General features: G+C 35.5%; 3 protein-coding genes across 8 annotated transcripts in view; 1 reads left to right on the plus strand and 2 right to left on the minus strand.

The window, feature by feature from the left end:
• The window catches only part of si:ch211-264f5.2 (uncharacterized protein LOC570749 homolog), an 83,721-nt gene extending 76,591 nt beyond the window's left edge, over positions 1-7,130 (minus strand). Inside the window, exons 1-7 of one of the 6 annotated variants that reach the window (XR_008154115.1) lie at positions 6,963-7,130; positions 4,828-5,145; positions 4,401-4,733; positions 3,025-3,385; positions 2,824-2,912; positions 2,524-2,573; positions 2,051-2,322 (exon numbers count right to left, since the gene is read on the minus strand). Coding sequence is in view for 5 of the 6 variants with exons in the window: in XM_052557664.1 (XP_052413624.1) it covers positions 2,230-2,322; positions 2,524-2,573; positions 2,824-2,912; positions 3,025-3,385; positions 4,401-4,733; positions 4,828-5,145; positions 6,963-7,008 (1,290 nt within the window). In the remaining variant the exon portion in view is untranslated. Of the gene's footprint in view, positions 1-1,147; positions 2,323-2,523; positions 2,574-2,823; positions 2,913-3,024; positions 3,386-4,400; positions 4,734-4,827; positions 5,146-6,962 lie in introns of those variants that run through there. The other 5 variants (XM_052557664.1, XM_052557667.1, XM_052557668.1 and 2 more) reach the window with 5 other exon arrangements.
• Positions 7,131-9,260: 2,130 nt separating this feature from the next.
• LOC127958697 (pyruvate dehydrogenase (acetyl-transferring) kinase isozyme 2, mitochondrial-like) lies at positions 9,261-14,602 on the plus strand. The gene is made up of 11 exons (XM_052557669.1): positions 9,261-9,549; positions 9,848-9,989; positions 11,325-11,396; positions 11,495-11,679; positions 11,893-11,982; positions 12,080-12,157; positions 12,263-12,339; positions 12,439-12,537; positions 13,036-13,146; positions 13,238-13,351; positions 13,717-14,602. The coding sequence occupies exons 1-11, from the start codon at positions 9,432-9,434 to the stop codon at positions 13,858-13,860; spliced, it is 1,230 nt and encodes a 409-aa protein (XP_052413629.1). The 5' UTR covers positions 9,261-9,431; the 3' UTR covers positions 13,861-14,602.
• A 2,431-nt stretch (positions 14,603-17,033) lies between these two features.
• On the minus strand, positions 17,034-22,178 carry LOC127958706 (CD209 antigen-like protein C). The gene is made up of 6 exons (XM_052557679.1): positions 21,891-22,178; positions 21,233-21,358; positions 20,483-20,650; positions 20,214-20,395; positions 19,845-19,960; positions 17,034-19,075 (listed from the first exon to the last, which is right to left on the minus strand). The coding sequence occupies exons 1-6, from the start codon at positions 21,973-21,975 to the stop codon at positions 18,919-18,921; spliced, it is 834 nt and encodes a 277-aa protein (XP_052413639.1). The 5' UTR covers positions 21,976-22,178; the 3' UTR covers positions 17,034-18,918.
• Between the last annotated feature and the right edge of the window lie 1,214 nt (positions 22,179-23,392).

Below are 23,392 nucleotides of genomic sequence, written 5' to 3' on the forward strand. Positions count from 1 at the left end.
ATTACCTTCTATGTTACATTATGGCCCCGTAGAAACAGTTTTTGTAAAAAATAGGCTAACGATTGCGTCATAACCACTCGACTCTCTGTCGTATTACCGTAAAGACAGGAGGAGAAGCTCGCAGGCAATTAACTTAATATGGCGTACTGGTGTTACAGTTTAAAATACTATACAAAATAATTAATCAGAATACTTACTCCTGCTCACTCACGACAAAGAACTCCCCGCTCAAGCTCGCCGTCTCTGCAAGATTAACGATGGCAGTTTGCACGCACAACTACTAGAACATGTACATCTGTCAGACAGGTTGCTGACGTCGTCAAGCTTCGTTTGAGTCTGCGCGTCAGAAACGTAAGTGCTAAAAAACGCTAAAAATAGGCTTCAATTGTCTCAGTTGAGTTCCAATGGGGTCGCTGTGTCCATTTCTTTTACTGGCTATGAGAGTGACTAGAGAGATGAGAGTATTCAGATAGCGCATATTATAGATAAATAGATATATATATATAGATAGATAGATAGACTACATATATAGATACAGGTTGCCTAGAACGCGGCATCATTCTAGGCTGAGTTTCCTCGACTTCTCCCCAACGTGACGTCATCACCGAGTTGTGTAAAAAAACGTTAATACCAAAAACTTAAAAAATAAGTGTTTAAGACCATTTTTTTTTTGACATTTTAAAAATTATATACATATCTTGAGTGATTTATGTACCCATTAATCGAAAGTGGTGGTTAACCTGCAACATGGCCTTTAAGCTTGTAGTTCATCTAAGAAATAATTGCATTTTCGCAGCAGTTAATAATGGTAATGCAGAGTAAAGATAAGTACAAATTATTAAAAAGAAAGATTGATTCATAAATAAATAAAAATGACATTTTGAAGTAAAATACTGAAAAACGTACCCAGTGTTTAATAAAGATATAGCCAAATGCTTTAAGCATTAATAAATTGATATAATGTAACAAAGTGGTCTTGCTGTTCTTTTTGTGTTGTAGTTAGATTTTGTTGTAGCACAGTGTGATTGGGTAGGGTAGGATTAAACATATGAAATACTTTGGGTTTATTGATAAACAATTATGTAAATGTTATGCATTTTAAATACATTAGGTTTATTACTTAATAATAAATAAAGTTTCTTATGCATTTGAAACTAATTGGATTTATTGGTACTATTACATAAATCTTATGACTGACTTGTTTCATTTACATAAGATTGGCAAATTTGATATAAGTTTATTGTATAAATGTAAAAGTCTACTCAGAAGGTATGCAAACAAACACATGAACTTTCCTTATAGAAAAAAAAGTAGAAGGGAAGTGAAGACGGGGAGGAGAGAAAAAATTATTATTTTCTTTAAGTTACATCTGACAAATCCTGACTGTCAGACAAAACGAGTTCGTTTAGATGTCAAGCCTGTAACTGCATTGTTGAATGAAAGGTCACAGCTTCCTTATGAAACTGGTTCATATAGTAAATTAACCGTTTTATTTTTTTAGAAAATATCTGATATCTAATATCTTTACAAAATATTTGTTTATGGAGACTACATCGTTGATGAAATAGTATGGAGCCTGAACAAGTACGACAAGATATGTTGACTTACAAAGGGCTGGTTTCTCAAAACAAATTGAATTTTAGTATTTAATTTAATGTAATACAAGTTTTCTGTCTAGGGGAGTGACCAGGACTTTTTTAACCAAATTGATCATTCAAATTACACGTTAAAAATGTTTTAAACACTTAAACCCCAATTAAAAATACAAATCTCTTTGCGTTACAATAAAAAACTATATAAAAAATATATATAATTATAAACAAACTAAAAATTTAAATTAGGTTGCGTTTTGGACATCATTATTTTGCAGATTCTTAAGTGTGCTGACAGCTTTGTTAGGGAGTTGAGATGAAAGACAAGTCCTAACATAACTTTACTTTTTAACCATATGAATACCACATGAAATGCTGTAGGTTAATTATACAAGTGGAGAGCACCAACTCCCGGCTGTCCATCTGTGACGGTTTCATGCTTCAAGAGAGTCACTTACCTGCAAAGTTTAGTTCCAACACACCTGGCTGTCATTTTCAAGTCAACTCAAATACATTGATTAGTTAATTCAGGTATAACTAAATAGTGTTGTAGCTAAACTCTGCAGGAGAGTGGATCTTGGCACAATGTGACAGGATAAAGGCTCTTCCATCTTTGTGTTCCAGAAGTCACAACAGGTTACATTATTAGGACAGTTTTTGAGTCTGTGCTAAACTGCACAACTGAAGCATTTGTCCATTCATTGCCCAGCAGAACAACGCTGTCATTTGCCTACCAAAAAACAAAAAGAAAAAATCATAAAAATAAAATACAGTCTTCAAAGTTCATCATTGTGTTGTTTCTGTTTCTGCTGTCTAAATTAGTATTTTTTTTATATATATATTTTTTACTTATTTACTTATTTTTTTCTCAAAACAGTATTTAGTATTTTGTTAATATAATATTTCTGAAATTTTTAAAAGATTTACTTACAGTGAGGTCTGTTGTTATTTCTGTTGCTTCCTCTATTGTGATTGCATTTGCTGAAATGGTCAAAAAAAAAAATCGATATTTTAGTTCTTTATTTATTTTTAAAGTATAGACAAAATATTTTTTTTTTAAGTAAATACTGACAAGTGAAGGCTTACTGAACAGTTAAGTGTATGATATAATAACAAGCCTCATACAGCAGGATAATAATAATAATAATAATAAAAAAAATAATAATAATAATAATAATAATAATAATAATAATAATAATAATAATAATAATAATAATAATAGAGGTCTTACTATGCCATGACCACAATTTCCAGGAAATCACAGGTAAGATTAATATAAGCAGTGCACCACAAACTATTGCAATCACCCAAATACGGTCTCTGAAACAAATAAGGAATTTGTTAGACTTATACTTCAGCAGTATCAAATAGATCCAAACAGATGTTAAATACAGTAGTATTTATGTTTTACAGAAGTATATTTTGACCTTACCTGCTGTCATAAGTGGTTTTGGGTTCACATGTCAGATCTTTAGATGACAGAGTAACTGTAGAGTTATTGTCAACATGAAGAGTTGTTGATCTGCTGGTTAGTGTTGTCCTAACAGTACTACTGCTGTGTGATGGGTCATGTTTTGAGTTCTCCATTGTGGTTGGATATGATGAGGACTGTGTCGTTGAATGAAACTGCTCCGGTGATGCTGTGGATGTCTGGTCAGTTTTTTCTGTCTGAACTGATGTACTTTCAGGTAATTTTGATGGTGTGTGTGCAAGTGTTGTTAGTGAATTATGGTTGTGCACATCAAAAGAGTTAGATAAAGTGAAAGATTGTGCTGTCGTAAACATGACAGGTCCTGTAAAAACAAACAAACAAACAAATAAAGTCAGATATGACATTTGACACATTGCTGCTTGTTTTTGTGATTTCCTGGAAACTACATGTTATGTCAGAAATGGAATGTGCTGTTTTGCTTTACCAAGAAACTCTGTGAAACTGTGAAATTCATTACTTCACTATGTAATCCTGTCATCTTGGGAAGTGTGTAATTTCTTGAATATCATTAAATTAAGCACTCAGGACAAGAGCCGGCCCCCAAAAATGAAATTAGAGGCTATAAAAAAAGGTCAAAGTCTAAAAACTTTTCTCTCAAAAAATGTATTTGTTTGGTTATCCCTACATGGAAACACTGGCTCAACCAACGGCATGAGTTTGGGGCGGGGCTATCCGTTTAGCCATCCGATGACAGATGAGGGAGTTTTCGAGAAACCGGTTTCAAATGTGTTAACCATAGTCTCAGAAATGACACACGAGCAAAATTCTGTGGGCAAACGGTCCAATGCAAATAGTGTAAACTCACAACAAAATGGATGAGTACATATTCAAATTAATAAATCGCTGATAAACCATTTTTATATTATTTCAAATACATAGCCTCCTCAGTGACTGGTTCAATCTTTGTCATGGGAATTTTTTGTTTTGTTACACAGTCTTCACAGTTTGAGCATCACTGGATGTTATTTTTAAGATCTAAGGTAAATTACCCACTGTAAATATAACTATGGCTATTACAGTCTTGAAGTATGGAAGCCCGTTTCCACCACACACACAAAACAATGACTGACATGTTTTTGCATCTCACAAATTCTAGCATTTGAGCATTATGAAGTGAGAATTGCATGATATAAAGGCGCATTTGCATGCTGTAAAGTCATAATTGCGAGATATAAACTCATTGAAAAATTGTGAGGTATAAATTCCCAATTATTTTATTATTATTTTAATTATTTTAATTACACAGTGTCGTGTCTGGTAAGGATGTGGTGTTAATCCAATGTGTTAATGATATGTGAAATGTGATCATTACTTACTTGTGTTGGCATCTGTAATGGGTTGTCTTGAATCAACATTGATATGAACAGGAACCTGCACATCCCCAGCCATACACCAATACCAGCCTGCATCTTTCTTCTTCAGCCCTGTCAGTGTCACTGTATAAACCCCATCATTTGTATCATTTATCTGTAGAGCTGCACCGAGGGATGGCTCTATATCCTGAGCTGTTTGACAGGAGTGCAGATCACCACTTCTGCACCATTTTCTCTCAGTATCTTTAAATTTGTCACTGTAGAGACACTGTACAGTAACATTGCCGCCCTCTTCACCTGACACCATGTTGCTGGCTGCTGACAGATCTGGAATACCTGAAAATGATCAAGCATCAAAATCAATAAGTGATTTAACTGATGAACTCTCAAATGTTTTGAAGTGGTGCTAAAGTATCTCAAAATCATTTACCCTCAGTGACGGTAAGTTCTAGAGATATTCTGAGATAGGAACCTCGTGTTTTGACTGCACACCAGTAGCGGTTCGAATCACTGCTGCGCAGGTTTGTCATGGTCAAGGTTGTGACCAGTTCATCTGGGTTGTTGTAAAAGCTGATGCCTGTTCGCTTCTCTTGGTTGGTAGGTCGCAGTTTCAAGGAGGTAAACCAGTTCTTGCCTATGAACCAGGACTTCTCCAAGTTCTTATGAAGACTATGGTAGTGACAGGGAATGGTGACAGATCCTCCACTCTTAGCAGTTATCTTGCTTACTGTCCATAGAGAGTTGCTTCCTGTGGGTCACAAAATGTAAATATTCTCTAGAAAGATTTTCTTTGGAAATCTCACCCAGCATTATGATTTAAAAAAAATGGTTGCTCTGTCTACTTCACACCAAATGGCTTTACCATTACCCAAATATACACTGGTGAGTCTAGTCTTCTCTGTTTTATACAACAACAACAAAAAAAATTTCCTTCAGTGTAAACAGCTGCAGAAATAGGGTAACCAAAAATGACAAGGCAGCACAGGACACTTTCGAAATCTGTTACCCACTTCTACTTCACAAAGAATCGCTTTAATGCCACCCAAATTCACTCCGATGATATCTAACCAAATTTATTTAATATCCCCAAAGCATTTCAGTCTTAGGTAAACAACTGCTCACATACAGCAGGGGTCACCAAATCTGGCAAGGACACAAAGACAATAATGAAATCTGTTACCATCTTCTTTTTCACTCTGGCAATACATTAACTTATTTTATATCCTAGAAACGTATTTCTCTGATGAGAACACGCTCTTAAAACAATAAAGGTGCTTAAACATGTTATTCACAGCGATGCCAAAGATTAAGAACAATTCAGTCTACTTTTTAAAGAACCATGACTTTCTTGCCTTTTTATAATCTGAAGAACCTTCTTTCGCCACAAAGAACCCTTTATCAAACAAAAAGGTTCTTTATGGAACCATTTAGACAAAAAGGTTCATCTATGGCATCGTGAAGCACCTTTATTTTTAAGAGTTTAGATACACAATAAGATCACCAAATCACAATTCGTTGCGCACATCCTGATTTTGCGGAGTTAGATGTGTTCCTGGAAGAACATTTTACTCCAAAAATATATTCTTGACAATTTCCCTACACCTAAACCTAACCTTAACCATGAGTAATCCCTAAAATCAGAGGAAATGATAGATGAATGACACTGATGTACAAGCAACAAACTGTTATTTTAAGCATAAACTTCACAAAATCTATAAACTTGTTTTTCAAATCTCATTGGTTAATCATAATGTTGTTCCAGGGACAACACAGATGCTGGCCAAGAAACATGTCTCACTTGGTAAAATCAACCATTTTCACTTTTCACTTTTTCACTTTCAGTCAACAGCGACCTCTAGGTCACTGATTTCGACATCGACACACAGTATTTTTTATATAGTCTGTTCTTTAACAGTCCGGCCAGTAGATGGGACTGTCTGTCAGTCGACTAATTTCGACAAACTTTCACTGATTCAAAGCGCTGATGAGGTAATAAAGTAAACTGTTCAGTGTTCAGCCAAATCGAGAGCTTGAGTCTAACTGCTGTACTTAATTCAATAAATGTCATATTGTCTCAATACACATGGGAAAAAGAGGATGTCTGTTGAGGGCACGTTTAAAATTCTGCTCTGTTGCAATGTCCGACGAGCATGATGACGTCAAAATCACATTGACGTCAGTTAATTGATGGATGTTGAAATATTTTTTTTTTTTTTTGTACTACTAGAGAAGAAATATCTATAACCTACCACAAACAACAAATCCTTTAGTTGAAGATGTCTTTATGTATATTGTGACGTATAATGATTTATGATGTTATTCTGACTATTCATCCATGCTTTTACACAGCCTCTTCTTTTAAAATGTTTATTAAAAGCGATGCTCACCATGATAGAATTTCCTCTAGACAATTATTGATAAAAACATTGTCAACGATATTGTTATACCTTCAGATAACCTATGTTAAAGCTATTATAGCCTATTATATTAAAAAACATAAATGTTTGACAAAGCAGTAGCATGATATAAAATAAAGACAATTAAATTATCTCTAAAAGGACTTACCTAGGACTCCTAAAAGCAGTACCAGGCTACTCAGCAGAAAAGCCATGCGTCTAATCAAATGTATTGAGTGATTGTTAGGATCAGAAATGCTAGACCTTTTTCAAATGTATCTCTGACTTGAAATAAATTGCATCCCAGACCAGGGTTCCTTTTATTCATCACTGTGGTTTTCGACATTTCCTGCACAGTTTTTTTATCCTTCTTTCCTGTCATCCTTCCCCTTTTAGAACAGTTTGGCCTCAGACTGTTCTGAATATTTACCTCAACAATAAGCTTTTGAAAAAACAATGTCATATATTAATCAGAAAATAATTGCTTTAAGGTTAAATTAGCCTATGTGATGTTTGGTATAAAATACATATTTTTGGTGCTGTTGACAAGTTTTGTGCCTAAACTATGTCATTCATAAATTTCAACTGGGCCTAAATGGTTTTACACAATTTAATAGGCCTAATTCATTTTTTTCTACATTTCTTTGCAGAAGCCATCGGATTATGAAATACAAATGCAGTTTACTTAAAGTTAGCCTAATTTTCAGGGCTTGAAAGAAAAAAAAGGATATTTATGTGAACTTTAGTTGACATTCGACTCATCCTAATAGGGTGATGTGTACACAGTCCAGTTTTGCAGTTCATACTGACTCATATGGCCAGTTCAGACTGGTACTTTCTTTGGTATGCGGTCACTCATTTCTTGTTTCTGTAAACTGGTAGCCTACAGACAGACTATTCTATAGCTTTTCAATAGGACACCTTTCCTCAGCTCAATGCTTTTGTAATTTGTTAGTCTATTTTCCTCCTCCAGGGAGTAGCCATGAGACGTTTAGTAGGGTTTCAACACCGTTAGCCTATTATGCAAGTTTTCTCAGTAGTGTTGTTTACGGTGCTCTTTAACGTCTCAAATGTCACTTCAGTCTATACAGTGATTGACTTCTTTGCATTAAAGTGTTTTTCCTTTCTCCAATAATACCTAGACCTGTTTTCATATAGCTAGCCTATCATTTTTCTTTAAAGCGCTGTAATTTACCCCTGTAATCTTTGTGATTAATGATTAAATATTTTTTCTTTATTATAAGTAAATAAAGGCTGATTATTTTATTTTGGACATCTTCTCACCTTGTATAGGACTTAATCTATCTGTGATGACAAAACTAATAGCTCCTATAATATGTATAGAGCATGTGTGAAATAATTTGGATAATAGTCACACATATTTTAAATGATACATGATAGAATTTAACAAAACTCTAACCCAGTAACATTCATTTAGAAGAAAGTTAGCAAAATTATATTTTTTTTAAGTTAGACATTTAGCAATTTTTCTTTAGAATTAAAATTATATTTTATATATATATATATATATATATATATATATATATATATATATATATATATATATATATATATATATATATATATATATATATACACACACACATATATACACATATACACACACACACATATATATATATATATATATATATATATATATATATATATATATATATATATATATATATATACACTTTTGTGATAACATTCAAAGAAGTGCCCAAAAGTGTTTAAATGCCACAGTATATTTGGCGCCACTGTATGTAATAGACCTGTTTATGCCTTATTTTTTTTAATTAAATAAAACCATCATATGCATCAGCTTCACTGATGCTTTTAAATGATATTTATAATATTATTTATAACTGCTCTAAAGCAAGGACACTACTCTTGTTTACCTTTGACATTCATTTAATTTTTCATTCACATGCATCTGAAGTCATCTCATCATGGGATGTCAAATAAGCTCTCCATTAATAACACAGACCTACTCTAATGATTATTTGACCTCTTACCTACTTACCATATTATTGCATATTGCACATTTCTAAGATGCATCACTGCATTTTATTTAATTTTTAAATAGTGAATTTGGCATACTTTTTCACAGGAATTGTTTTTTTCTTTCTTTCTTTCCTTTCCTTTCTTTATTCTTTTATTTACGTGCTTTATGCATTGCCACTGCTCCAAAACACATTCCTGTGCTCGGGTCCAACTGGGTGATGGGTAACGCTTGACCTCATAATATCGAGCTGTATCATCTTTCTATGGGGCATTTTGTTGTGAAGCTATCGCATGATTTTCCATGTTATAGTACACACATCACGTAGATGCAAGCATGTTGATCGCGTTCCTGAGAGTTGACGTGTACCCGTTTCCTCTCTCCTATTGGTCACCACCGATATCGACGTAGTGCTGTGGGCGTATCACTGTGCAAGACCACAAACTTTAAAAGAGTTGTCAACAACAACAGGGGTCTCAAGACAAGACAACCCCAGACTGAATAGAGAACTGCACGCGAAACTCGAGGATATACTACAAACTTCTACACTGAAAAGCGACGACTTTGTTTAGATCTCTGACAACATAGCCTACAACATTTTTGTTTTGAGTTCTGATATTTAGATCATCCAAGATGAAGTTTGTAAGATATATAATGAGGAATGCTGCAATGCTAAATGCACCAAAGCACATCGATTACTACGCGAAATTTTCTCCATCACCGCTGTCAATGAAGCAGTTTCTGGATTTCGGTAAGTAAAAAAAAATTATATTATATATAGGCCTATATATATATATATATATATATATATATATATATATATATATATATATATATATATATATATATATATATATATATATGCAAAATATTTTTGAATGCAATGTTTTAATTCCAGTGATAATGGTGCACACTTAGCATGCGTATTGCACAAAACATTCAATAATTTGCTAGAGTATTATGTTTGTTTTTGAAACATTGAAACATTATTGGAGTTTTGTTCAACTGCATTGCGTACAGGTTTTCAGACTGTCGCGTTGTCTTTTCAGGATCCACAAACGCGTGCGAGAAAACATCTTTCGCTTTCCTCAGACATGAGCTCCCCGTCAGACTAAGCAACAGTTTGAAGGAGATCAACCTTTTACCAGAAAAACTGATAATGACTCAATCCGTTCAGCTAGTTCACAGCTGGTAAGTGCATGCCCTGGGTTATCAGACAAAAAAAGGTATTAACTAACTTTTGAAAAGTCCCATCTGTCTTGTAGTTTGAGTAAGACAGCAAGAGAAATCATGTTTGTGCATTATTTAATACATTGCTGCAAATATCAATCATCATTAAAACGGTTAATTTTACACGCGTGTGTTATGTAATGTGTCCCACGCCTCTTAACTGAACGATGAACTTTAGCCCAGTTCCTGGTGTTTTCCAAACAGAGGCCAGTACTTCTACTGTACATTACACACTCAGCATTTTAAAGTTCACAATCAAGCTTCATCCGGTTTCCATTAGGCTACAACTTGGATTTTAAGATCAGTAGCCTAATCTTATAGGAATCATCACATTATTTCTTACTATAGCACTTCTCCTACTTATTAATTTTCTACGCTAGTTTATAGTGGGGTTCTTGACCGTTAAATGAAGTTCTGGTGTAAAATGCTTTGCGTAAAACATTTCTTTAAAAAACGTGCGTGTAAATGCTTGCTTACGAGCCTATTGGATGTAGTTTGGTGTTAAAATACCGTTGCAGATCCTCACTTGTTTACTAGACTGCGGGAACGATTATGTAACGGATACTGCTGCTCACTTCAGAAAGTGAAATATGAGAAGGTGCGCGCGCGCAGACTTGTTTCCGAGAACTGACTTGGAACAACAGTACAGTAGGTTCTAGTGTACTCGAGAATAACAACCAGGAGAGAAACTCATGCAAAGAAGCAGTTAACATAAAAATAAATAAAATCTATAGTTTTTATTAATAGCTAATATATTTAAAATAATTATCTTAAATAATTATAGTGTAAAATATTGTTTTATTATATTTTTATTAGCTTTATAATTTGTATATTAAGTTCTAATTTTCAGTTTAGTAATTGTTGTGCTTTCTGAACACTTTATAAATTAAAATGTATATAATTTTAGTACTTAAAATTATTTAAACTTAACTTAGTTTTAAATACGTTTCAGCTTTATTTTAACACAGAAAACTATTTTTTACAGTATTAGATAATTTAGTCTTTTTTTCAGATATAGATTTTTTATTTTCTTAATTTTAAATTATTGTATTTTTTATCAAATCATATTTTTCAAAACCCAAAAATATGTTTTTTTAACAAAACTGATAAATGCTTAAATTAAATAAATTGCAAATCGTTCCTGCTAGCATGAAAACATTATTTAAGTAAAGGGTTTTATTGAAGATGAAAAAGTCTTATTGTAACTTTGCAGTGGCATTAATAAAAAAAAAAACACTTGATTTTATAGTAGTGTACAATCTTTCATTCCCTTTGTCTTCTTGCTTGGTTTCTCAGGTTTATCCAAAGCCTGATGGATATCCTAGAATTCCAAGACAAGAGTCCCGATGACCCTAAAGTTCTTGCTGAGTAGGTTCCTCAATCCACATACATCATCATCAGAAGTATTATTAAAAATGTATAAAACAACAGGATTCATAAAGTTGTTTTTCTGTTTGTCTCCAAAGATTTGTGGACACTCTGGTGACCATCAGGAATAGGCACAATGATGTGGTACCCACCATGGCTGAAGGTGTCATCGAGTATAGGGATACGTTTGGGGCAGATCCTGTGACATGTCAAAACATTCAGTACTTTCTGGACCGCTTTTACATGAGCCGCATCTCCATTCGCATGCTCATCAACCAGCACAGTAAGTCAGTCGTGTGCTAAATCTAAATTTGTGCTAGTCCTAATACCTGGACTTGGCTTCAGTAATCGCTTTCTCAGCACTTACAGCTCATTAGATCTTGAAAAATCCAGTCTGCTCTAGTTTGAGTTAATTATTCACTGGATATGAGAGAATGATTAGCTTGCAGTACACCTCTAACCCTCTGTTCCCTTTTATTTCCTGTGATATCTTTAGCTCTGATCTTTGATGGCTCCACGAATCCAGGACATCCCAGCAGCATCGGGTGCATTGACTCCTGCTGCGACGTCACAAATGTAATCAGAGGTGAGTGCTCGAATGCATACTGTTATCAACTCAGGATGCAAATATGACCTTAGTGACAAGTGCACATTTATTTCTAACCTCCTGTGTTCTGCTTTAGATGCATATGAGTGCGCTAAAATGCTCTGTGAGCAGTATTACCTCGGTTCACCCGAGCTGGAGCTTAGAGAGATAAACGGTGAGGAATCAAATACATTCTCCAGATGGTTTGGGGCTGCTTTAAATCATTACAATTTTGTCGCTAAACCGCAGTATATTTTATAATGTTTGTTCTCCATTGCAGCAAAGAACAAGTCACAGCCAATCGAGATATCCTACATTCCTTCTCATCTCTACCACATGGTTTTTGAGCTCTTCAAGGTGGGCATGGTGCTTTATTTCTGGATAATACAGATGCATGTGGAATGATAATCAGATTTAGATTATAAATGATTTATTCTTACATCTCTTTCACTCTAGAACGCAATGAGGGCTACTATTGAGACTCATGAAACTAGCAGCACCTTGCCACCGATCAAAGTCATGGTTGCTCTAGGTGGAGAGGACCTGTCAATCAAGGTAAATGAAAGTTCAAATATGAGAATTTTTATGAGATCTTTGGCAGCGAGATTACTACAGTATCTATAACCTATAAAATATGACCTTAATTAGAATATTGAATCATTCTTCTCAATCAACGGTTCCTTCCTCACACTGTAACATCGCCCTAAATTCACCGATAACTGATAATGATGTTATATAATCTGTCCTAAAGATTAATATTCTAACCACCCTTGATCGAGATCATTTGTTGCCATGAACAGAAACCAGTTCTGACTAGTATTAACGATACTGTTAACCTTTGCTCTGTTGGTGGCTGAAGCATGCAACAAAGCAGACGTTGAGTTGCAATGCTACTGTATAACCATGTTTGCAAAATTATATTTATCTTCTTACACATACACAATGGTAAATCCCCCAGTTTTAGTCATGTAACCCACTCATATTAATCACCTGATGTAATGCAGCTCACAAAACACGTCATTGTTCTCTAAACATTCACGTTTCGTGTTCCAGATCAGTGACCGGGGCGGTGGCGTTCCTTTCAGGAAGATTGATAGACTTTTTAGCTACATGTATTCAACAGCGCCCAGACCAACTATTGGTGACCGTCACCGGACCCCAATGGTAAGAGCATAGGACAGACACTACATAATAGCAGGTGCATATGTTTTTTTCATATAAAACTGAAAGTCAAACCTGTCTGTTGTTTCCTCAGGCTGGCTTTGGTTACGGCCTTCCCATCTCCCGCCTGTATGCACGCTACTTCCAAGGTGATCTCCAGCTTTATCCAATGGAGGGCTATGGTACAGATGCTGCAATTCAGCTGAAGGTAAAAACATCCTCAAAAGTGTTAGCTTGCATAAAAATGGAAATTCTGAAACTAATCCTCATGTTGTTCCAAACCTATATGAGGTATTAGCTTTGTTATCATTAAATGGGCTGCGTCAACATTATGATAAACTTCTCCTTTTTTGTTCCTCAAAAGAAAGTCAGTCATCCATATTGGTTGGGATCAATGAGTAATGCACGACTTTGCAGTTTTAAGCGAAATTTTAAACAAACAGCAAGATGGCAAATCATAATGAGAGTTTTGCTTACACTAGCCTTATCTGTTGAGTTTGTTGACATTCTTTAAACTTTGGACATTACATCTGTCAGCCTTCAAATCATTAATCCACAGTCATCTTCCCGCAGGCCCTGTCTACAGATTCAGTAGAGAAGCTTCCAGTGTTCAATCAAACCGCCTTGCGCCATTACAAATTCAACCAGGAAGCTGATGACTGGTGTGTCCCGAGCAAAGAGCCGCTGAACTTAGCTGCGTACAAGGCTGCAAAGTGAAACACCGAAGCTGGTTGCCTTAAAGTCATGACAAATGCCTTCAAGAGATTGGCAAGAAAGGGTGCCATTGAGAATGCATTCATGGACCAGTGACAGCATTTCCTTTTCCAGTTTTCTTTGAGTACTGTTGTCTGGGAACAGTTAAACTGCATGTTGAAGAATTTAAGATTCCAAACAGTAGATTCCTTAGTACAAAACAAGTTATTACTGTGGTGCCGCTGAAGTTGGTATTTTTCAGCTAAAGCTCAGGGATGCAGAGTCCTGTGCGAGTGTGAAAGCCTGAAGTAGCGAGAGTTGATCAAATGCATGTGAACCTGATTAAAGCAGGTGGAAAGAGCTTAAAACAGACAGACAGAAATGTTTGTATTACAAAGAAATAAATACTGAAGGCAGTAGAAATGCAGTTGGGATGAGAAGATGAGAGGTCAGAAAAAGTGTATGAATTGTGAGAAGTGTCAAAATAAGGAAGATGTGGCCCAAGGTGTATTTTTCCTCTGTAAAGAGGCCGGACAGTTTGAAATCATGCTTGATGTGTGAAGTGTGATCTACACTATTTAAAAAAAAAAACATTCATGTAAGCATTTATTAATAGCACTGTACGGTTTTGTTTCATTGCATAATGAATGACCATAAGATGTGTATACTTATTGTTCACAATATTTATCATTTTTAAAAGGACCTTGTTGTTTGAGTTTTTAATATGAATGAAATAAATCAAATATTTTCTCATCAACACAGATAACCTGTTGTTATTATAAACTGAGTATTCCAGTGAAATACCGTACATACAGTAATACACATGTAATTATGTAACTGAGAACATGATGTACCCATGAATGTGAACTCTGCAAGAAAACAATATAAAACAAGCTGCATCAGTGCAACATTAGTGTTTCCCAGCCTTGTGCTTCAAATCAACCACACCTTCAACCAGGGTTCCTACATATTTTCCATTTCAAAATGTAATACTTTTCCAGGCTCAAATTTCCAAACCTCTTTGTAGATATTTGTAGAGCCGACCGATATATAATTTTGCAGATATTACCGGCCGATATGAACCTGATGCAGATATATCGCATGAGTGGCTGCTGATAATCTTTTTTTTTTTTTTTTTTTTTTACACAACATATGTAAACACCAGCAAACATGCACTTATTCACATCATACTCTTCACTCTCTGAGGCAGAAGTCTCCAAACTCATCCTTTCTAATCATAAGACTATTTGTCCGCTTGATCCTATTCAGTCTCTTCTCCTTCAAGCCATTTCTCCTGCAGTTGTACCTGCACTCACTCACTTCAACATATCCCTCCACACTGGTGTTTTTCCTTCAACATTTAGACAGGCTTGTATAACTCAACCAGTTAAGAAACCCACCCTCAACCCATCTCTTTTAGAAAACCAGTTTCCCTTCTTCCTTTCATTGCAAAAACACTTGAATGAGCTGTGCTCAACCAAGTCTCTGCCTTGATCACACAGAACAACCTCTGACAGCAACCAATCTGGTTTCAAAAGTGGACATTCAACTGAGACTGCCGTGCTCTTAGTTGTTGAAGCCCTAAGACTGGCAAGAGCAGAATTCAAATCTTCAATACTTATCTTGTTTGATCTGTCCGCTGCTTTGGACATGGTTAACCACCAGATCATCCTGTTAATCCTACTTACAAAGAGTATCTCAGGAAGCACACTTCAATGGTTTGAGTCTTACCTATCAGATAGGTTCTTTAAAGTATCTTGGAGAGGTGAGGTGTCCAAGTCACAACATCTAACTACTGGGGTGCCTCAGGGCTCAGTTCTTGGACCACTTCTCTTCTCTGTCTACATGACATCATTAGGTTCTGTCATTGAGAAACATGGCTTTTCATACCACTGCTATGCTGATGACACTCAACTCTACCTCTCATTCCATCCTGATGATCTGACGGTAGCTGCTAGCATCTCAGCTTGTCTAACAGACATTACTTGCTGGATGAAGGACCATCACCTTCAACTCAACCTTGCCAAGACAGAACTGCTTGTGATTCCTGCAAACCCATTGTTTTATCACAATTTATCCATCAAGTTAGGCACATCAACCATAACTCCTTCAAAAACAGCCAGAAACCTTGAGTTATATTTGATGATCAGCTGACTTTCTCATACCGCATTGCTAAAACGGTCCGGTCCTGCAAATTTGCTTTATTCAACATCAAAAAGATCAGGCCCTTTCTTTCAGAACATGCTGCACAACTCCTTGTTCAAGCTCTTGTTCTGTCCAGGCTGGACTATTTTTAATGAGCCGAAAAGAATACACGTGTAATCTGCATGTTCATCAACATCAGTCGGGCTCTAGATTTTTGGCCCATATTTAATTTAAATGGTTCTTACAGAACTATTTTCAGCTTTATATTTGGAAAATATTACAGGCATTTATAAATAGTTTTATTTTTTCAGGGTTTTCATTGATATTCTTCAAATGATAGAAACATAGTGAACATACAGAGACTTTAAAAATAAAAAAAATTATGATAAAAAAATTAAAAAGACTTTTACATGCACACAAGTACCTTTTTTTATGCCCTAGAGAAACTACTCACATGTGCATGTGAATTTGTTTGCATGCTTACACAATTTCTAGTTTTATATAACCCTTTGTGCATCACTGCCATCTTGCTATGAAAAACAAAAGCAAGGATGCACATGAATTAATAGAGTTTTACTTGCTCAGGCTTTCCTTATAGTTGTACAGTACCTCTAATATCAAGGCCTAAAGTCCAATTTAGCCTCTGCGGTGGCAGAAAAGCCTTGACACAAAATGGGCTGATTGCATAATATGGCTGTGTACATTGTCCTATTTATCAAGTTCAAGGGTTGATAAAAAAAAAAAAAAAAAAAAAAAAAACACTGGTTTTGTAAAAAAACAATTATGTTGAAAATGTGGCTTAGGGCAGTTTGTCAGATACCGTGAAATGGGTTGATGGCACAATAGGTGGCTCAGTGTGCATTGTCCTATATGCTAAGTGTAATGGTTTCTTGTGCACACAAAGTCTGTTTTTTTTTTTTTTTTTTTTTTTGGAAAGGTCTTTGAGGCTATGTAATATGGTGATAAGCATATCATGATAGGAAACCCAAAATGCAAAATGAAAAAGTGCACCACTCCTGTTTGACAATCACTAAAGAATCACTAAACAGCTGTCACTTCTTGTATGCCAAATTTATTTTCATTAAATTCTTACATTTCGATTATAAAAATAAATTAAAAAAGAAAATAACACATGGGGGCAAAAGTCTGGAAGTGCAAATATTTTCCTATACGCTTTCTATTACTTTTCCATACTTTTACAAACCTGAAAATTACTTAAATCAAATTTCATACTACTCCAAACTCTGTAGGAACCCTGTTCCACTAAATAAGCTCATTAGCTAAGAAATGGATGGGTCAGAAAAACACTAGTCCAAAAAAGGAACTGTTTTTGGAACAAAGTGGGGAAACGCTGTGTGCTACAGTCAGCATTCTCTCGTGTTAATGTGAGCACAACTTCCGGTGCCCCTTTCAGTTATTTGTTTCCGTTTCTGCTGTTGCAAACTAATGTTTGAAATCATTTAATTTATTACCGTCATAATAATACACTTTTTGTAGCACAAACCGTTTTACCATTTACTTCATAATTCTTGTAGATTCATTAATTGGCAGCTAATGCACCGGAAGCCCTGCACATTCACAGGAAATTAAGACTTTGACTGCAGAATACAGTTCTGCCAATTTTTGGCATTAATCTTATTATCTCCATCTAATAGGCTACTAGTATTCTTAGTGTGAAGAGTTATAGCCCTGCTTGTTCTGGTGCAATGAGCATAATTAATCTTATAGCAGAATTTAAAAGTCATGGCTATCATGGCGTTAAAGTGACTTTAACAACACCATTTCTGTTCCACAAGCCTGATCAGAGTTGATAATGGTGTTTTGCCGTAACAGGTCTTATTGAGCTCAGAACACGATGCAGCCTACGTGCTGTTTTCCTTCAGTCTACGTGACCTGTTTATGGACTGTGATTAAGATTAAGCTGATGTACGTAAAATATAGTACTTTGATTAAGCAGCTGGCCTCACTATGAGTAACTGTGGCAATCAGTCATGGCACTGTCATAAAAAACACTCGGCTGGGACGTGAAAGGACACGATCCAATATGCATCCATGCGTGTACCTTACGCAAGCGCTTAAATCCAGCAGCCTACAGATCTTGACAGGGCAAGGGCCCGTTCTGTATGCCAAAACAGATAGACAAGGAAGATAAAAAGATTGTCTTTGTATTGCATTTCAAAAACGTTCACTTTAGAGTTTGGCTGGTCACATTTCTGAACTAGTGTGGTTTAAATGGTCTAAATTAATTAATCTTGTTTGCATATGCTCTTAAAGGGATAGTTCACCCAAAAATAAAATTTGATGTTTATCTGCTTACATCCTTTTAACCTTAACTAAAGTGATGCACATTGCCTAGAAAAACAACAAAAAAAGGCACAGCTTTTAGGGATTATTGTGATTATTTTAAACATTCATAACATGACAGAGATACAGTTGTCGATATTAATGCAGGAAAACTTGCAAATTAAATATGACGGAGAAAGAAAATATTAGGTGTATGGACAGATCCATTCATAGCGCATCATGTGATTACGGTCAAAACCTTGACTGAATGCTGCGCCCTACTGAGTGCAAGTGGAACTGCCAACCAAAGTTATAAGAAAACAGGGCATTTTATAAAATGACTTCTATTTTTATTGTTATGGAATATGACCCCCCCCCCCCCAAAATAAAAAGCAAATACAACATATTATAAAATTACTATAGAATTCAAGCAGTTAACGAATTCACTAAATCATCCAGTGTTAAAAAGCACAGCTAAATGTAGATTAATGCATAGAATACACAGTTGAAATAAACTGTTAATTGCTTTTTTGACCCATGACTAAAACACTAACTGAAAACCCCAGGACATTCTAAATGCAATGGAAATTGCATTACAGATTGTATTACTAACAATCAGTGAATGTCTGTTGATGTTGGTGGTGGGAGAGAAGATCACGAGGACACCGGTTTCTCACAGATCCAGGGCAAGGACATGTGGCAGGGTGCGTCATACCAGCTCTTGATAGCCACACGACTTAACACATCTGTTTTTATCATGTAGCCACAGTCTTCATTTATATGGTTGTTTGGCTCGCCATCTTCCCAGAAACTATGGAGGAAAAAGAGAGGTCAGACAGCCTGGTTTCCTTGGGATATATGGTTTTAACCAGTGGAAGTAGCAACATTTTTTAAATAACAATGGCAAAATAAAGTGAAGCTAAAATATGTTCAATATACTAAGGTTAATGACATGCGTCTTATTTTATGATATTTCTTTTCTTAAGTTTTTAAGGGATATTGCATTTGGGATGTTTTTTATTCACTGTATAAATCCACTTAATGGTTCTTGCACTCAAAACAGTTGTTTTATTTTCATATAACCATTTTTTACCCTGATTGATTGTATAATACATTAATCAGGCTGTAAACCACATGTCTGCTTTGCATAAAATAATAAGCACAAAATAAAATAAAAATAAAAGTTTTGTAGTATTTTATGTAAAGGCTAAAATATCAATTTCTGCTTCCCAAGTAGTCACTAACATATGAATTTCAAATGAGCATTAAACACTCAGAATATATAAATGATTTTGAGGATATATGTATTGATGATAAGAAAATGATTTCATGCAATATTACTTCATTGCTTTTCTTTATTATTATTTTTTAACAAAGAGGAAGAAGAAAAAGGAAGGATGAGATGATTCAGTATATCACCACAAGACCTTCATCGAAACAAGAAATGAAAAAATATAATTCAGCAGTTTTAACTCCATGTGAGATGCGTCAGAACACTGAAGTGTTTACAAGACTCCATATGGATCTGACTTCCAGCACAAGAGTTTTATCTTCTAAAGATTTACATGTAATATTCTTACCCTCCAACTAGTTTAGTTCCGTCCACCCAGTACCAGTCATCTTCTACTCTTGCATCACTTATGCCAAACCAGAAAGCGTTCCAATATCCACGGGGCAGCAGGTTCCATATGAACGTCTTCAGGTCAAAAGGTCAAATAGAATTTAAATCAGTAAAAAAAGAATTAGAATCATTTGTAATGGCTCACAATTCAACTAATATCCCTTCTTCTTTTCTATTTTGTTGGCCATTGGATGCTGTTCTTTTTACACCGATATAGATTTCTAAGGTCAGTGTTACCTGAAGTCATTAGATGTACAGCAAATATATCTGCATACACACATACACACACATTCTATAACAGAAATGCAAATGAAAGAGCAGTCTATACCTGTTCCTCAGCTGTGAGGATGATGGCCAGATGTCCTCCTTGCCGCTTGCAGTTCGTCTGACTGTCCGACCAGCTCCTTCTGTATTCTGAGACGTAGTAACAGCTGCCATTAAAGTGCTTCCAGTCTTCAGGACAGGGACTTTTCGTTGGCAATGGAGTGGTTCGTGGTGCAGGGGTTGCCTCTAAAAAGACCCAACATTTTAACGTTATGAAATGCAACAGATATTGTTTGCTGATTGCACAGATGCATGCACTTGCACCTCACTAACCAAGCACAGCGATTCTGTTTTTCAACTGCGTCCGTTCTTTCTCCAGTTCACTCTTTTCTTTCTTCACGGCCTGCAGCTCTTCAGTCAGAGCCGATACGTTAGCGCATCCCTTTTGCATGTGCGATGCAGCAGTGCTGGACAGAGAATCCTGATCAGATCGTGCCTTGCCTAAACCACAAGAAAAGAAATGAAAGCAGAAGTGTTTTAATGAAAGGAGGTTTCAAGAGATAAAAATAGTAAGATTATGATTATAACGTAAGTTTAAATGGATATTAAAACTCACTTTCTAAGAATTTTACATATTCACTAAAAAGAAAAAGAGTGTAGAAATAATTTGCACTCAGAAAATGCTGGTAAACTTAAGTAATTAGAAATAAACTGAAAGTAATGCATCTAATTAAACTTTACATTTAAAGTAATGACTAAATAGTATGTTATAGGAAAGGTTTCTGTATTTTTATTGTAATAATTACTGTAATACTGTAAAGTTTTTTTTATTTTTAAATGAACATTTCCATAATGCATCGAGATATTTCCTTGCAAAATAGAAAATCAGAAATAGCTGTGGAAAAAGAATTTGTTTCACATATATATATATATATATATACATATCATGATTGAATGCAAATTGGAATTCTTGTAAATCAGAATTGATTCAAATCTAATTGAATCTGGAAATGTGTTTTAATGACCAGACCTGGACATAAACACACTCACACTAAAGTCATGTAAGTGAGAAGAGAGAAGTACCGCTGTGAACACTTGTGACCACCAGGATCATGAGTAAGATGAGGCAGAAGCCAGTCAGACATGCGGTTGCCACCTTGAAGGGATCTTGGCAAAATTGCTTTCTGCTTTTATCTGGGTTCTGCAATACTAGAAAGAAGTGAAACAACTGGATTTACAATATAATGACTTTATAAACTTGCACTTCTAAGTGCACAATTTTACAGTACAAAATAAATGAATGGGGCATGTTCACATGACATTTTTTGATAAGAAATATACAATTAATTTAAACTTTGAATTCTTTCTGGAATACATGTGGTACATTTCAGTAAATCATTTACAGATTTTTTCTTTCTTTATTTTTTTGCCAGGTTATCTCAAACCCTGAGAGTATTGATCAGTATGCTATCCAATAATGGTGGATGGTGGTCAAACTGGAGTTTCTGCAGTCGGGTTTTTAAGGATTTAGTAAAAACAAAAACGAACAAATACAGCTAACTAACACAATAAAAACATGATAACATAATAAAAAAACAGATTTTTTGCTTCAGTTTTTCAGTTTTTGCTTAGTGTGTATATATATATATATAGCTAAAATAAAAAAAAATCAGTGTAATGGATCTCATTACACATGATGTATCTGTAAACATTAAGACAGCAAATGCTGTGATTGTCATACCTGAATATCGCACCTCTGGACTGCTGCAGTCATCGTCAGGTCCGTCAATGAGATTGGTGTGCATCCCCTCTTTGTTTGCAGACATTGCTCACGTTTGCTCACTTTCATAAAAATTTGAAACACACTGAAGTCTGTCTGTCTGCTGCGGTGCTTGGTCAGCAGCGGGGGGGGGTTTAATGCTCCTGTGCTGAATGATGTTGATTGGTTAACATGAATTGGTTTGCTCAGTCAGCGAACGTCACAAGTAATTCCTCAAAAGTGTTTTTAAGATTTTTCTGAAAGTTAAACCTGCTGTTTATGACTCACACTGACAGTGCTCATTGCACAATTACATAACAATACTAATGTTGATTTCCACACCGCTGACACGTTGCACGTTGCACGTTATTTGTTTTTTGGACATCAACATGGTTCAGAATACAGTCTTTTGTGTGCAGATTAAAAGTAGCTTGTCATACAGGTTTGGAACGACATGAAGGTGATAAAATTCTGAAATTATTTTATTTTGGGGCTACTGATTTAACTGTATCAACATGCAGGTTACAGAGCTTTTATCAGTAAGGATTCCAGTAGATTTAAAACATTATACACTTTCACCAGGCCCGTAACCACCTTAGACACAACAGACATTACCCCCCCCCCCCCAATAATTAAAAGTGGCCAAATCTCCCCCACCCAATATTTGAAATTCTTGCACTGATCTGGTGTACTCCGTTACACGGCGCTCTTGTTAGGATAGCAAAAACCTTTAAAAGCTATATCTTCAGCATGCTCTGCCTCTGCAGTCTAACAGCGCTCGTCAATATCACAATAACTGAGATCACCAATCAAATCAAAGTAGGCGGGGTTTACCGTTCACGGAAGCAGAGCACGATTTCCAGCGCGAAGCATTAGTTTAAACACGCCCCTCATATCTACGTCACTATGTGATAAGATTAGCAAAATTCCGCCCAAATGTTCACGCAAAGAAACCATCTGGCCACTTCTTCGTCAGATCCGTCGGCCGTTCCTCGATATAAATGGGTCTCATTACACACAATGTTCCTGTAAACATTAAGACAGCAAATGCTGTGATTGTCATACTTGAATATCGGAATATCATAAAAATATGAAACGCACTGAAGTCTGTCTGTCCACTGCAGTGCTTGGTAAGCAGCAGGGGGGTTTAATGCTCCTCTGTAATGAATGATGTCGATTGGTTAACATGAACTGGTTTGCTTATTCAGCGAACATCACGAGCAATTCCTCAAAAGTGTTCTCAAGATTTTCTGTAAGTTAAACCTGCTGTTTATGACTCACACCGACACATTGCACAATAAAAAAAAAAAAAAAAACATTAGCAAATTGTTGCTTCATATTTGTTCAGTTTTTATTTTATTTTTTTAGATTCTGAAGGATTCTGGATTGGTTTTACTTTGGATGAAGTGTAGTCCAGCCCGATACTTCGTCAAATTTGCTGGCCGTTCCTCGTAATAACTGCTGGCTGCTGCTCACGGTAACAC

The sequence above is a fragment of the Carassius gibelio genome, chromosome B5 (genome assembly GCF_023724105.1).
Source record: "Carassius gibelio isolate Cgi1373 ecotype wild population from Czech Republic chromosome B5, carGib1.2-hapl.c, whole genome shotgun sequence".
Lineage (NCBI taxonomy): Eukaryota > Metazoa > Chordata > Actinopteri > Cypriniformes > Cyprinidae > Carassius > Carassius gibelio.